This window comes from Micropterus salmoides, unplaced genomic scaffold (assembly GCF_014851395.1).
Source record: "Micropterus salmoides isolate LMB-PRFRI ecotype aquatic unplaced genomic scaffold, ASM1485139v1 Ms_hic_scaffold_16, whole genome shotgun sequence".
In the NCBI taxonomy this organism is placed as follows: domain Eukaryota; kingdom Metazoa; phylum Chordata; class Actinopteri; order Centrarchiformes; family Centrarchidae; genus Micropterus; species Micropterus salmoides.
In genome coordinates, this window is record NW_024040707.1 from 24,961,822 (window position 1) to 24,977,031 (window position 15,210).

At 39.6% G+C, this 15,210-nt stretch overlaps 2 protein-coding genes across 2 annotated transcripts in view; both read left to right on the plus strand.

Annotated features, from left to right (window-relative positions):
* Positions 1-668: 668 nt before the first annotated feature.
* Positions 669-9,477, plus strand: LOC119905740 (protein SSUH2 homolog). Its single transcript, XM_038723026.1, has 14 exons — positions 669-856; positions 1,514-1,551; positions 1,720-1,795; positions 3,161-3,198; positions 3,367-3,442; positions 3,907-4,036; positions 4,452-4,512; positions 4,603-4,724; positions 6,195-6,257; positions 6,340-6,431; positions 6,528-6,620; positions 6,850-6,955; positions 7,045-7,152; positions 7,245-9,477. Exons 1-14 carry the CDS (start codon positions 834-836, stop codon positions 7,392-7,394), a joined length of 1,176 nt encoding a protein of 391 aa, XP_038578954.1. The 5' UTR covers positions 669-833; the 3' UTR covers positions 7,395-9,477.
* Positions 9,478-11,012: 1,535 nt separating this feature from the next.
* The window catches only part of LOC119905179 (GATA-binding factor 5-B-like), an 8,298-nt gene continuing 4,100 nt past the window's right edge, over positions 11,013-15,210 (plus strand). Inside the window, exons 1-3 of the mRNA XM_038721941.1 lie at positions 11,013-11,318; positions 11,880-12,566; positions 14,742-14,942. Coding sequence (XP_038577869.1) covers positions 12,047-12,566; positions 14,742-14,942 — 721 coding nt within the window. The 5' untranslated portion in view covers positions 11,013-11,318; positions 11,880-12,046. The remainder of the gene's footprint in view (positions 11,319-11,879; positions 12,567-14,741; positions 14,943-15,210) is intronic.

Genomic DNA, 15,210 nt, shown 5'->3' on the forward strand with positions numbered 1-15,210 from the left:
AGCTTAAGCGTCACTTTTGACATCGAAAATAGCAGTTTGACAAAAAGAACAACTGAACATCAGGGAGGGTGGGTAGTTTGCAGTTACTGCATGTAAGGATAACATATGTACATGACAAAGACGCCTAGAAGGCGACAGCTTCTTCTGGTATTGTTCCCCTTATGGTTTCTCCCTGTTTGTTTACTTTGTGTATTTTCGTTTGTGTTATATTTGTGTTTTGCTGCTCTTGTGTACCTTTTTGCACCACTGATCAAACTCTTTTAGACAATACAGTGAAATTTAATTGTGATGTGATTTGATTAATTTAAGGTTCACTGACTAACTTTCTTCCAAAGATTTCAGGCACATCTAATGACATTCATCGGGGAGACGGATTGTCTAGTTGTCACGCAGAGTGCTGTAATTACTTAAGGGGGTTAAAATAATGTGTTACTGTTTTATATGAAATGTACATGTGATACATGATAAATAAGCTAACTAACATGGCTGACATGACATTAATTAACTGTGGCAGATAGATTCGATGGATTGCATGCAACTTGGGCAATCAAAGAATTTCAGCATTTCTACACTACACAACTCTACTCTGCTCTGTTACTTAATATTATTCCCACTCTTTTCAATGCTAGGCAGAAACTAATGTACGTTATTTCAAGTGATGTTTCTTTTAAACAGTGTCAACATCAGCCACAGTATGCAATGAGAGAGGGAAGAAGAAGAGGAAGTTTAAAAAGAGAACTGTGGATTTCTGTTATTTCCATTTTTTTCAAATGGCTATAAAGAAACTGACGATTGTGTCTTTGTGTGCTTTTATTTGATTTTTCTGGGTGATAATGGATTCTCCATCACAAGACAGGTGAGTGTTTTACATGTAGTTGTGGTTGTAGTAAACTTATTAGTGATAACAAAGGTTGTAATGACTCAGTTATCATATTTGTGGTCACTTGATTCTTTGGTTTCAGTGAGTTTTTGGGTACACTGTTGTCCTATTTAGATTATTTGATGTTTTTCTTTTATGGCATCTCACACTAACTCCTGCACATTTACTTTTTACTACCCTTAAACATACTTTATAATTAATTTAGTATAAAATAATATTTAGATTCTACGCTATAAATGTAACTGATAGGTTTGAGAAATGTCTTTGTTTTTGATTTGTCACCTTACCATAAATACTTTTTAGGTATGTTGTATGGAACCTTATAAATTGTGCAAAATATACAAGAAAACCAGTAAATTGTGAAATAAGACATGATCCTTAGAGTATTTTTATTATCATTCTCTTTTAAAAATACCTGTTTCAAAAGCATCTCTTCTTATGACACATTCATTTCATAATCTCATTTTTCAAGACAATGACAAAATATATATATATTTTTTTAAATTCATTTCAATGATTCATTTATTCTTTAAGGTTCCACAGGTCTAAGATCAACTGATCTAAATCTAAATAAACTTACTAATATGGTTTTCTATACACACTAATTGCTGTTTTATTTTCATGACACAACAGTGTACCTGGCTATGAGACGATGCCAACAGAGGGTGGAGGTACAGTAAACGGCATGAACCATAAGAACAGGCTGCCCAAGCAGCTGCTGAGAATGATATTTGTATTGTTAAAACATTGTCATTGTGATTCCACTGCACAGCCATGAATGATCCCTTGTTGTATGATATCTAGTGACTTCATGTAAAGCATCGCTAAACCTTTTGCAGGTGGATTCCTTCCCCCTCCTACGTTGTCCGACCAACAACCTCAACCTGAAACTCAACCATCATGTCCAAACTGGGAGTAAGGCTTCACATTTATTTTGCACACCAGAGTACAATAGATAGATTATGAATATGTGTAAAGCCTCTCAAGTGTTATGCTGCTAAAATATATAAACCCGTAAACTGTTCAATTATTTATGACATTATTCTTACAGTATTTTTAATATCATTCTTTTTTATTTCAAAATACCCGTTTCAAAATCATCTCTCATTATTACACCGTGAGATTTTGATAATGTCACTTTTCATGACAGTAGAGTTACCAGTTACCAGCCACTGAACCAGGTCGTCAAATACTGGCGCTTTGTCGCACCCGTTAACATCTCATTCAGAAGGACAACTTTTTAACTCATAGTTAACATAGTGAAATAACCCAGTGGGATTTGGATAAGGCACCAAAACTACATTGTTACGTATAGGAAGAGGTCATGGTTTGGGTAACTTTTGTGTTTTCGTAATAATTCATGTGACATAAGACACTTTGTATGTTATGGTACTTTATATGTCACCTGACTTCTAAAAGGCTTTCCGGCAGCCCGGTGCATCTCAAAAAGATGCTAATGGCTACCTCGTGCTTCTGTATGAGATGCTAGTAGAATGACAAATCTAGGGATTTGATAACTTGGGAATGAGAACAGGCTGAGATACCGCCTCCCCACCTTTCAGCCAATCACATGCCCCCAGCATCTGTAAGCGCTGCTCAACAGCTGCCACTAAATTTAGCCAGTTAGCTCAGGTTACTGTAGCTAAAGCAACAATAATGTCTAAGTAATTCTGAATAAATCAACTAGCTGCTAGCTGCACAGTACAGACACAGTAAAAACATCTGGTTTCATTTAGCTTAATAAGCTACATGTGCTACTTATACATAGCTGTAACTAGCTAGATTGACTTGGGCTCTTAAGTCAAACTGAAGCCACAGTTAGATTGTAAATTCAACGTTAGTATTGTTTTAATTCTTTTAAATCTTTTTCAAAGACAAACACTCACCTCTGTGAAGATAAAGAAGAAAACTAGTACTTCTCTGTGGTCACTCTGGCCAACAAGATGCAATTGGTGAGGTTGCCCAGAGAGGCTAGGGATATGTGATTAGCTGAAAGATGAGGGAGCAGTGACATGGTGACATGAAATACAGGAGTCATTAGGAAAAATGTCATCATGAAATATGAACTCACCTTTTGGAATTTGGACTTCTGATTTCTGAGAATACAAATGATGAAAGTACTAAAAATCTGTATGTAACTATTACTTAGATTCTTTTACATTTTAATCTATTAATTTATTATTTATGGTTTTAAATCTTTGAGATCAAATGATCTAAATCTAAATAAACATGTGATTTTCTACACACACTAATTGCTGTTTCATTTCCATGATACAACAGTTTACCTGGCTATGAGAAGATGCTAATAGAGGGTGGAGGTACAGTAAACGGCTTGAATCATAAGAACAGGCTGCACACACAGCTGCTGAGACTGATATTTGTATTGTTAAAACATGGTCATTGTGATTCCACTGCACAGCCATGAATGATCCCTTGTTGTATGACATTTAGTGACTTCATGTAAAGCATCGCTAAACCTTTTGCAGGTGGATTCCTTCCCCCTCCTATGTTGTTCGACCAACAACCTCAACCTGTACCTCCACCATCATTTCAAAACTGGGAGTAAGGCTTCACATTTATTTTGCACACCATACCCATTACATCAGTTCTAAAATAATTGGTTATGAATATGTATAGTGCCTTTCACATTTTTATGTGTTTATATGTTCTTGTTCTTGTTCTCTTCATTGAATCCAAATAAAGTTTATTGAAGTTTGGTAATAACTTAAAAACAGATACAAGAACACATTCACTAGCAATATAAACAAATTTAGCAAATTTAAACAGACTCCCATGGTGTTTATAATTAAACAAAAGCAGGATTTTCTTACATAATTAAATTTAAGAGTACTAGTAGTGACAAATAAAATCCCTCAGGATATTTAATGTTTTTTAATTTGGGGGTACTTTAACATCCTACAGTTCCCATAATGAAATCAGCATTGTCTTTCATGAGATCATCCCTGCCTTCTAAATGCCCACTGCTTTCAAAGCCCACCCCTTCAGAATTGTCTGTTGTTTCACAGCTTCCCATCTCTCAGCAAGGATGATGCTCAACAAGCCTTCATCCAGTATGCATCAAATAAACGCTGCTACAGCACGAAGCCAGCAGAGCAGGGAGTGATCACCAATATGGAGTCCTTCGATACATACAGGGTAAGACACACACCGACACTTCACGGCAGAAATGGAGACGAAGACTCCATAAATCATTTAGAATATTTAAAACATAGCAACTACAGACATGGAACTGCATGTTATATTTATGATTTTGTCACTCAGAGGATCTCCCAGTCTTACAAAGCAGTCTTATCCCCCTCAGACAAAGCAAATACATGTAGCCTATTATATGTGATCATCTTTTGTTACACAGGACAGCAAGTGTTTATATATTTTTAAGTGTAATTGTGCAAGAAATTCCTTAATATACTGAAGCTTAATAGAGATGAACTGGCAGAATCTAAGTGTGATTTTTTTGAAGATTAAGGTGTAACATATGGGGCAAATGGCCCTTCTTTCTTCTTATAATTTGTGTTTTCACTCTGCTCTATTCATGCTCTGCCCTCGTTAGTATCGCCTGGTGACGTTTACTGAGACACGAACTACAGAGAGGAGTGAAAGGCCGCACTATGGTAAAGCTCTGTTTGCAAACATGCATCTGAGACAACACATTTTCTCTATCTTCACACATTAACTCTAACAATATGGTGTGTTTATGTCAGGTGAGAAAATAGACAACAGTGGACAAACCCCGCCCGGGCCGTGGGAGATTCCAGTTAATGTTCCCCCATTTTTTCAGGATGACAGTCACATCGTTGAGATTCCACACACAGCATCTGTGATGGTAGTTTGATCTACAAATGCTTCAGTGGTCTTTCTGAACTTTCAGGAGGGAATAACTACACAAACATAACACAATAGAACACACTGTACATAATACATAAGTGGGCGATGACATTTAATGTGTTAACTAGCAAGCTCACGAACAAATATAATACTTTTCGGCTTGCGGTATAAGCAGGGAAGTGAACTAGCATATATTATACCAAAGCAAGAGTTCAACATCTTGGGAAATATGCTTATTACTTTTTTGCTGAGAGTTAGATGAGAATATCAATGCCAAAAAAAGGAGAATAGATGAACAGACATAAACCAAACTTTAAAAATGGTAAGTTGCTGTTTTACAGGCAGTCCTGAAGTGGTCATGATGTAGCTGAGATTTCAGGAAGTTAGGCCCCATCCACACTACTGCGTTTTCGTTTTCAAACGGAGACCTTTTGCTACCTTTGTACGAAAACAAAGACCTAAAACGGAGAAGTTTGAAAACGCTGCCAACCCTGTTTTTTGTTTTCAAACTCCGGGGAAGCGTTTTAGTGAAGATGGAGGACTTTAGAAACGATGACGCAGACGTTCACTTTTGCCTCTCTGATTGGGTCTTATAAGTCATGCAAAGTAGAAACACGATGCTACTGACAGAGTTTTTGACGGGGTATTTTTCTTAAAATATTTTGTACTGTGCAAATAACACTTATAGCCTACACTTGTACTGTGCATGTCGCCGTATTTACTTTGTGACGACTCTCAGTCGGTTTTCGGCCGCCACACTCCTGTGTTACATTCAGTAACGGTCCCAGCTTGTTATTGGTCCATGCAAAAAAAATATGGTGTGGTTCTTTGTCTGTAGTACTTTATTTTTTCGCCTTCTGTAACTACGGAATGGACCATCTGCTTCATGTTTACACCGGCACGCGCATTCCCAGTGTACGTGAACGGCCACTAGATGTGCTTTTTCAGTCGTAGACGGAGATCAACTCTGATACGCGGCTAAGATGCTGGTGTGGACAGAGATCGTTTTAATTCTCTGTTTTAAAACAAAAATGGAGTAGTGCAGATGGGGCCTTAGTGCTCCCGACAAAGAAACAGTGCAGCATAACCACCCTATAAACCTATTGTTTTCACACTCCTACACTTAAACAAACAGAACACAACATGTTAAGCATTACAGGTGATGATTTGCAGGTTTTGTTACCTTTGTTGACAGCCAGGTTTGCTGTTTCCCCCTGCTTCCAGTCTTTATGCTAAGCTAAGCTAACAGCCTGCTAGCTCCAGCTACATATTAACTATGCATACCGTAGAGTTATATTAATCTTCTCATTCAGCAAGACGGTATATACATTTTATTTGTTTTAGCTGAATGCAAACAGAGTTTTCATAACTAGACCACAGGCTGCGTCACCTTCACTCATTGGATTCAGTTATTCTGTTTCAATATCAACATTTCGATGCTTTTAACAGAATTTCATTTGATCAACAGAGATGCTCTCACTGTTCTGCTAGTGGATACACAACCTGCGGTTCCTGTGGCGGGCTTGGAAGGGTGAGTAACCATCACAGGCTTTGACAGAAGGCGTTCACATACCGGAGATGAGGTTCATCATTACTTGTTATTTGTCTTTCAGAGAATATGCAGTGGGTGTGGTGGGCTTGGTACTGTCTATTATGGTCAAAACAGGCAGTTTTGCATCGTCTGTGGTGGAAGTGGGAGGACAATGTAGGATTTCTTATCTTTAAAAAAAATAAAAAATTAATACACAATGCTAAACATCTTCCAATACAATTACATATACCTAATAATTTTTCCTAACAGTTGTTACCTATGCGGTGGCACAGGTGAGACCACATGTGATGTCTGCTCAGGCCAGAAAATGGTCATAGCCGCCCTCAACCTTGTTGTGAACTGGTCAGTGTAGTTTTTCTGGCTTTGTGTTTTAAAACATGTCTTTATGTTTCCCTTTATTGGTCAGTACTGGCAGTTAAAGGCATTCATTTGTTTAATTATGTGTTTGTTTCACATGATTGTGTGGAAATGTATGGTACCAACGTCTCACATTAAAAGTAATTTGAACTGCCTTTTTTTGGAAAGCTGCAATACAAATAAACTTGCCTTGTTATACTTCATACCTCTGCAGGCATAACGATGTTGAAGAACACACTGTTGAACAATCCAGTGGTTTAAAGATGTCCAAACTGGACAATGTGCCTGGAAGGGAGTTGTTCACAGACTCTAACTACATGGTAAAAGCAATCAGCAGAAAGAGAAAAAGAATTATCCAACAACAAAAAATAATCAGATAAAGAGATGCTGACTTTCTTTTATGATGCAGGTTTATCCAGTCACAAACTTCCCTGACCCAACAGTGGTACAAGTCTCAGAAAGGCTACTGAGAGAGCACCAAGACAAGTATTTGAAATATTCACGCATTTTGCAGCAGGTATTTTCAGAGGTTTTCACACAGTCTGTATTCCTATATGGAATGTGTTCATCTTGTTGACAAACTTCCCTCTTTACTCTCTTTCTCTCTAGCGTCAAACCATTGAGCTGCTTCCTATTACCAAGGTAACCTACCAATGGAAGGGAGAGTCGTATGTGTTCTTTGTGTACGGGAGAGATTTCAAAGTCAGTGCTGTGGACTATCCTGCTGCCTGCTGCGGCTGCTGCTGCCCAATTATGTGACTCAGCATCACCTTGCCCATGATTTATGAATTTTTAATGATTTCATCAGAACATTACAGTAAGATTAAAAAACTTACATTATAATTTGGAAAATTCTAATGTAAATGATATAAATAAATTGTTATACTTTAGATGGTAGTTGTCATTATTGCACTTAATTCACTAACACATATGGAGATAATATCTAAACCTTTTTTGAGTCAGAGTTTATAAATATGAGGGTGATGAAATTCCAATTGTGACTAGAATTGAGACCCAAGATAAGGAGGCTAAATTGATGTCAACACAGGAATTACCTGTGCAGTAATAACTGTATGTGTTTTTGGAAGCTTTGGAGGCTTGGCTGCTGCAGCGGGTGTAACTCTGTCGACCCATACGTACATATTGCCAAACGTTTCAGAACACCCCTCCGAATCATTGAATTCAGGTGTTCCAATTACTTCCATGGCTACAGGTGTCTAAAATCAGTGGAAGCGATTGGGAACAGCAGAAACTCAGCCACAAAGTGGCAGGCCACATAAAAACACAGAGAGGGGTCAGCGCATGCTGAGGAGCACAGTGTGTAGAAGTCACCAACTTTCTGCGGAGTCAACAGCTACAGACCTCTAAACGTCGTGTGGCCTTCGGATTAGCTCAAGAACAGTGCATATAGAGCTTCATGGAATGGGTTTCCATGGCCGAGCAGCTGCATCCAAGCCTGACATCACCAAGTGCAATGCAAAGCGTCAGATGCAGTGGTGTAAAGCACGCCTCCACTGGACACTAGAGACGTGGAGATGTGTTCTCTGGAGCGACGAATCACGCTTCTCTGTCTGGCAATCTGATGGACAAGTCAGGGTTTGGCGGTTGCCAGGAGAACGGTACTTGCCTGACTGCACTGTGCCAAGTGTAAAGTTTGGTGGAGGGGGGGATTATGGTGTGGGGTTGTTTTCAGGGGTTGGGCTTGGTCCCTTAGTTCCAGTGAAAGGAACTGTTAATGCTTCATGCACACCAAGACATTTTGTAATTTCATGCTCCCAACTGGAAACAGTTTGGGGATGGCCCCTTCCTGTTCCAACATGTCTGCGCACCAGTGCACAAAGCAAGGTCTATAAAGACATGGATGAGCGAATCTGGTGTGGAGAACTTGACTGGCCGGCACAGAGTCCTGACCTCAACCCAATAAAACACCTCTGGGATGAGTTAGAGCAGAGGAAATAGAGCGGGTTGGCCGCTAATAGGAAGGTTGGCGGCTCAATCCCCGGCTCCCCCTGGTTGCATGTGGTCAAAAATTCCCATGAACACACTCCTAAACCTTGTAGACAGCCTTCCCAGAAGAGTTGAAGCTGTTATAGCTGCAGTGGCTGGGCCAACTCCATATTAAACTCTACAGATTAAAAATGGGATGTCATTAACCTTCATGTGCACATAAAGGCAGATGTCCCAAAACTTTTGGCAATATAGTGTAGGCCTATCTCAAAAAAACTATGATCATGTAAAGCCAAAGTTAATCTGAATGTTCACTTGCAAAGAGGCAAAAAAATAATAATTGTAGAAACAGAAATTTATCTCTAATAATTTTTGAATAAAATCTTAAATCTTCTGTGTCACATTTTAATATAAACTAACAAGGTCTGCATTATTGCACAGGCCACTTAATGATTGTCAGCGGTGAAATAAACGCACGCTATTTCAAATGCTACAAATATGAATGTAGCCTAAATATCTGCAGGCAGCACTAGATGTGTGGTGCGAAGCCGTTTCACAAATCGGCATCAAGTGCTCGGCATTTAGACGATGAAGGGAAGCAGACAGGCAGACTCCATTCATCCTTGACGGAGATGGACGGATGTGGAACACTAACGGAAGGATTAATTAATGGGCTCGAGACAAAAGACATTTACAGTGTCAGTCCTTAATGTTATTAGTCTTTGAAAGGCCTGTGACTCATCTACAAGCGGTTCTGAATAAAAACTAAATCACAGGAAAGCCAGGCTGCACGGAGAAATATGTAGGTAATGATATTTATAGCAGGCCCAATGCTCTGAATATTATGCAATCAACGAAAGATCATTTTTAAGGAGCATAATTTCTTGTTTTCATGATGTCACCTTCACTTTTATTGTTGATTTTCTTAATCGAAAATAAGCTTCGTCGGGCTGTGCTATAAAGGTCTATAAAAGTGTTTACTTACGTTAAAGGCCTTAAAATGTAAGATGAAAATGTAAACTGTATTTCTGATCTGATGACCGTCTTTAACTTTTCTTACGAATGTTAAGAACAAATACGATAGATTTTCGTATTTCAAAATATTAAAAACCTTTTTTCTCAAGTCTGAAAAATGTGTTAATTATTCAGATTTTTCATTTTATTTATTTATTTATGACCCTATATTTTCCGTAAATTTTATTTCTTCACCTGAAGGTCTAGATTGTTTTTCAGAGCCTCACTGTGGCGGAGAAATACCAAATCCTTTATGTGTGTGATTTTTGTTGTCCAAAAACAAGTTAAATTTAAATATATAAAGGAATCTGCGAAAAATACCCACCATATTTATATAATCTATAATACCTATATAATATAATCTATACCTGACGACTATATACACTGTATAGTCGTCAGGTATAGACTATATTATATAGGCCCTGATTATCAGCAAAAACAATTGTGCTTTGGTCTTTTACTGTGAATTATGACATTGGTTGTGGCATAATATATATATATATATATAATTATAATATAATATTTTATTGTATTATATTTTAGCGTCAGTGTCCATTATCCTTTCACATCTTCATGCTGCTACATTATTTCCACTGTCTCCTTTGAGCAGCTCGGGACAACATGAAGTTATTGTTCTTACACCACGGTTAGTTATTGGTCGTATTTCTTATCGGAGCTTTTACAGAGAACTCAGTCACATTTATCTCGCCATAAAAACTCTCTCTTTGCAGGGAGCTACATTTTGCTGAATATGTGTTTTTATTTTCCACTCAGCAACACGTGTTAAATCAATATAATGAAGGCGTTAGGTGCGTTATTTTATAGTCACTTATTATGCATTAAATTGGTTAGGCCCCCAGTTTGAATTTGGAATCGATTCAATATTAAAGTAAGAGGCAGAGCAGGTGAGGCCAGGAGGCTATAATATCTAATCTTGTTTAATGATGTTGTGAGTTTAAAGATGGATTATCATCATAAGATAAACAACCACCAGAAAAGGAATTCGTGCACAATCATAATCTCCCTAAATAGCCTACCATTGCACACAATGAAATCCCCTACATGAGAGTAATTTCTTGCACAAAACGTATTAAAAAACCAAGTAGCCTGTAGAAACGGGCCTCCTTAAGATTTTTGGATTTCTCCTTCTTGTTCCTGGATTTACGTTTTTCCAATGTGGTGCCCTTCTTAAATATAAAACACAGATTTAACACCCAGCAAAAGGTAACTACAGGTGCAATTAAAGCTATTAGCCTACTTTTACACCCCTCGGCCCTCAGCTGTGGGCCCTCTCCTCCTCTCTCCGACACCCAGGGGTCCTCCTTCCCTCCCTTTCTTCCGCCCTCCCTCTCTCCCCACCTCGGCCTACCTCGGAGCAGTGGACTGCGTCACGTGTTTTTCTCCCGTACAAATTTTCCAGTTGAGGAGCGAATAGGAGCACACCCATATCAGCAATTATCAGCTACAGTTACTATCTCCAGATACACCGGCAGGGAGAGAAATACTGCAGTCGTCCTGGACCAAAAAAACAACTTTGGTTTAATTTATCTCCGATCACTGCGCGCAACTTTTACGCGTTAAAACAATTTGGAGACGCTCCGCGGTGCTCCCTCTCCCTTCTCTATCTGTGTGGAGTGACAAGGTTTGCCCGGTGCGTTCCTCTATTGAGGTTTTGGACGACTAAAGGACCGGACTGCTTTATCACCCGACCGTCCTTATCTGGTGAGATAATACACTGAGAGCCCTTGGAAAGAAATTGTGTTCCTCCCGTACGCAGCAAGTGCTATTATCAACGTTTTATGTGATTTGAGTTGCTGTTGATATAGAGAAAATACATTGCATTGTAGATATGGAACTGAGCTTGCTATCTGTTGTGTTGTTTGATTTGGTTTCCGTTATGGTTATGATTTAATGAGGCACTGCGGAGCAGCAGGATATCTGGGGTCGCTGATAGTTGCCTCTAGGGCAGATATCAGCGATTGGTAATGTGATTTTAATCCATTGCATGTCAATCAGAATGATACAGGTGAAATATGACTGATGATACTGAATGAGTGTTGGACTTTTTTCAGGTCTATTTTCATGCGTGGCTTTAGCCAAATAGATTAGTTTCTTATTAGTAAATGACAACAATGACGATTGTTTTTTGGATTTTAAAACCATAAAACTAGCTCATATGACAGATACAATTAGATGCCTTGGAACTTTACCAGCGTGAATGATGAAAGTTTTTTCTTCTGCTCTCACGTTCATGACTTATCTCTGTAATTATTTGATTCATAGGACGGAATCTCCACACGATTTTCATTCAAAAAGGCACAGGAACTTCTTTTTGGAGACGGTGGAAGTGCCTTTACGCGTGGACAGTATCACCTCCACAGGATTGAGACCAGCCTAAGAAATCCTCCCTGTATTTTCCATACTCCAAACAGGACGGAAAAGTTTTGAAAATGTATCAAAGCCTGGCCTTGTCCTCCAACCAGTCCCATTATTCGCATGACACCGGGAATTACATCCACCCCTCGGCCAGCTCTCCGGTCTACGTCCCCACCACCAGAGTCCCTGCCATGCTGCCCACCCTGCCCTACCTGCAGACCTGCGACTCTTCCCACCAGTCTCACGGCATCGGCGGGCACCATGGCTGGCCTCAGACCGGCAATGACGGCTCCTCTTTCACGCCCAGCAGCCCTCACCCTCCGCACGGCTTCTCCTACTCGCACAGCCCGCCCGTCAACAGCAACACCGGTCGGGATTCGACCTACCAGAGCCCACTGGTTCTCGGGAACGGCGCACGGGCGGATCAGTACGGAAGCGCTCTGGTGCGCTCGGTTGGAGGCTCCTATTCCAGCCCCTATGCGTACATGAGCCCGGAGATGGCGACGTCCTCCTGGACGCCTGGACCCTTCGAGAGCGGAGTGATAAGTCTGCAGGGACGACATGGAGGACTGTCTGGGAGAAAGTCCAGTCTGGGTAAGCATAGGTCCCAAACCTAGCCTCTGCTTAGCGAACATGAAGTGAACTTTGATTCTTGAGGTCAACCCTGAAATGTAATATCAGAATTTTGAAAAGAAAGAAGCGCAAATCAGTAGAAGAAATATGAGAAAAAGTGGAGCATTTTTTATTATTGCAAATATAATTTTGTCATGATGCCAAACAACCAGCAGCTGATCTGGCCGTGAATACTCGACGGTTGTATATTTAAATTTGTCTCAAAACGATTCGTGGGGATTTTTGTTTTATTTGTGCTCTAATTTTAATAATGTCCAGCCCCCATGCTCTAGCCTGCAGGCCTTCATCTCCAAATACTTTAAATCCAAAACAGATAACGATTTTTGTCCATATTTCTCCATGACTATTGCTGTTTAATTGATCTCAAGACATCATCCAATGTACATCAATATTGGCTGATTTCTGCGCTTTATATGGCCCTGTTAATTTTTTATTTTTTTTTACTAAAATCAATTATTTTTACTGTGTATGTTTTCGTTATTTCGACCCCCCCCCACAGTGCAGTGGTTGGTTCTTTAAAGTTTACTATCAAGTGTTGTAAAGGCCAGATTATATGAGGCTGTGGCTATTATTTATTACAGGAGGTCATAGAGAGGCCAAAACAGTAATAGTTGTGTCATGGGGTGTGAGGACGCGATTCAATCAAAGTCTTCTAAACATCCCCCTACATTAACCCTACAACATTTAGACAATACACACTCTTCAGAAGAGAGGGTCGCTAAAAGCAATCAATTAAAACGTTAATTTAATCCGCCAGCAACATTCCAGTGTATTGATGACAGAGTTCAATCCACACTGAAAAGAGCAATTGACACAACAATCGGAGCCGTTATCACCTTGATCAGACAGGCCTTTTCTCTACCTGCAGGAATCATTTAGAATTTGGGGGACACGAGCGTTTGAAGTTGTCCAAGATAAAAGAAAAGAGTGTTTCAATCAGACCGGTGCTTGAAGTGTTTGTTAAGAGCCCTGTTCTGCAGTTTGTGTTGGATGAGTTGGCCTTCACACTGTTTTGCACCTCTCAAAATCATTTAAATCTAATTTTGTCTATTTGTCTTTTGTTGGTTGAGTAAGGAAGAGTTTCACACCAACAATTTAAAAGGTCCTGACATCGATAAGAATACATCACTGTATTATTTTGTATGTTTATATATAATGGTGTTACTTCATTGATGTTACTGAATACTTCCTAGTTGTGCGTGGTAATTAATAGTGAATATACAGTCTATGACATAGCTTATAAATTTAACAGTTAAACCTGATCTTAAAAGATTAGGCATTTAAGTTACGCACAGCGCAAGGGCAGTTTTGGTTGTCCCAAACCAACAGCTCAGCATTTATTTTGTTCTTCTGCAAAAATAAAAACCGAAATCACAAGTTCAAAGAAAGCAAGGCAGCCCCAGCACAGCTTTGTCCTGATCTCTCTCGGGTCCGCCTTGCTCTGTCTCTCTGAACTGAGGGATTAGGAATTTGGGCAATTAATGCCAGGAGTCCGTCGTCTGTCAGAGCTGTGATGGATCGAGGGGACCCCTGGATCCGTCAGCCTGATAACACACCTCCCCGCCCCCCTTAAACAGATTCTTCCATCGGTCTGTCTCCTGATTGATTCGGGGGGGGGTTGATGTCTCTTCTGCACAGGGAATGGAGGGGTTTAAATTCCTCCGCCGGCTATTCATCATGCATTGGCCCGTACACAGAACCCCCATCCACGCAACCTTTAAAAGTTCTCTAGCAAACAGGAATGTTGTCTTTTCCAGATTGTGATTTTACATTCAACTGTTAGACAGCAGAATCTTCTCATAGGAGAAGCAAAAAAGAAGGTCAGGAGTACACTTTCGACTTTTAGAATTATTAAAGGGATAGGCTATTATTGGACATCAATAAAGGTTAATGATTTACAGATGGCGCCGGTTGGATAGAGGGTTGTCCTGATAAAAATGCATTTGAAACATAATAGTTTAAAGTTAAGTGAGAAATAATTAAAATATCATTAATTATGGCCTATGGCACAGCTGTCTACTGTTTGACACTCATACCTTTTATCTGAATGGTCTCGCTGGTGATGGCGTAATTAAAATGTTCTCCTTACAACGTGGATTCAGTCTAATCCAGTATATGTCTCTTCCCGGTGTTCAGATCTGGTGGACGAGATGTGCACTGAAGGCAGGGAGTGCGTCAACTGCGGCTCCGTGTCCACGCCGCTGTGGCGCAGGGACGGCACCGGGCACTACCTTTGTAACGCCTGCGGCCTCTATCACAAGATGAACGGCATCAACAGGCCGCTCATCAAACCACAGAAACGGCTGGTAAGACACACTGATAATGGAGGACATGGAAGTAGGCCTGGATTAGGGTTTTTATTCAAAAGACCTGATCATTTGGCGATAAATTCTTTTAAACTTAGCTCAATTCTAGACCCCCTCAACATTAAAATGCCGCTTACAACTTTATGCATCAATACAAATAATAAATAGTGTAATAATGTAACACACTAAAGGAGTTTTGTTATAAAGAACAAGATAAAATACAGTCAGATAAAACAACAAAAATATAAATGCGTTTTCTTTTGTAAGATAGAGATGAGCATGAGGTAGATTAACAAATA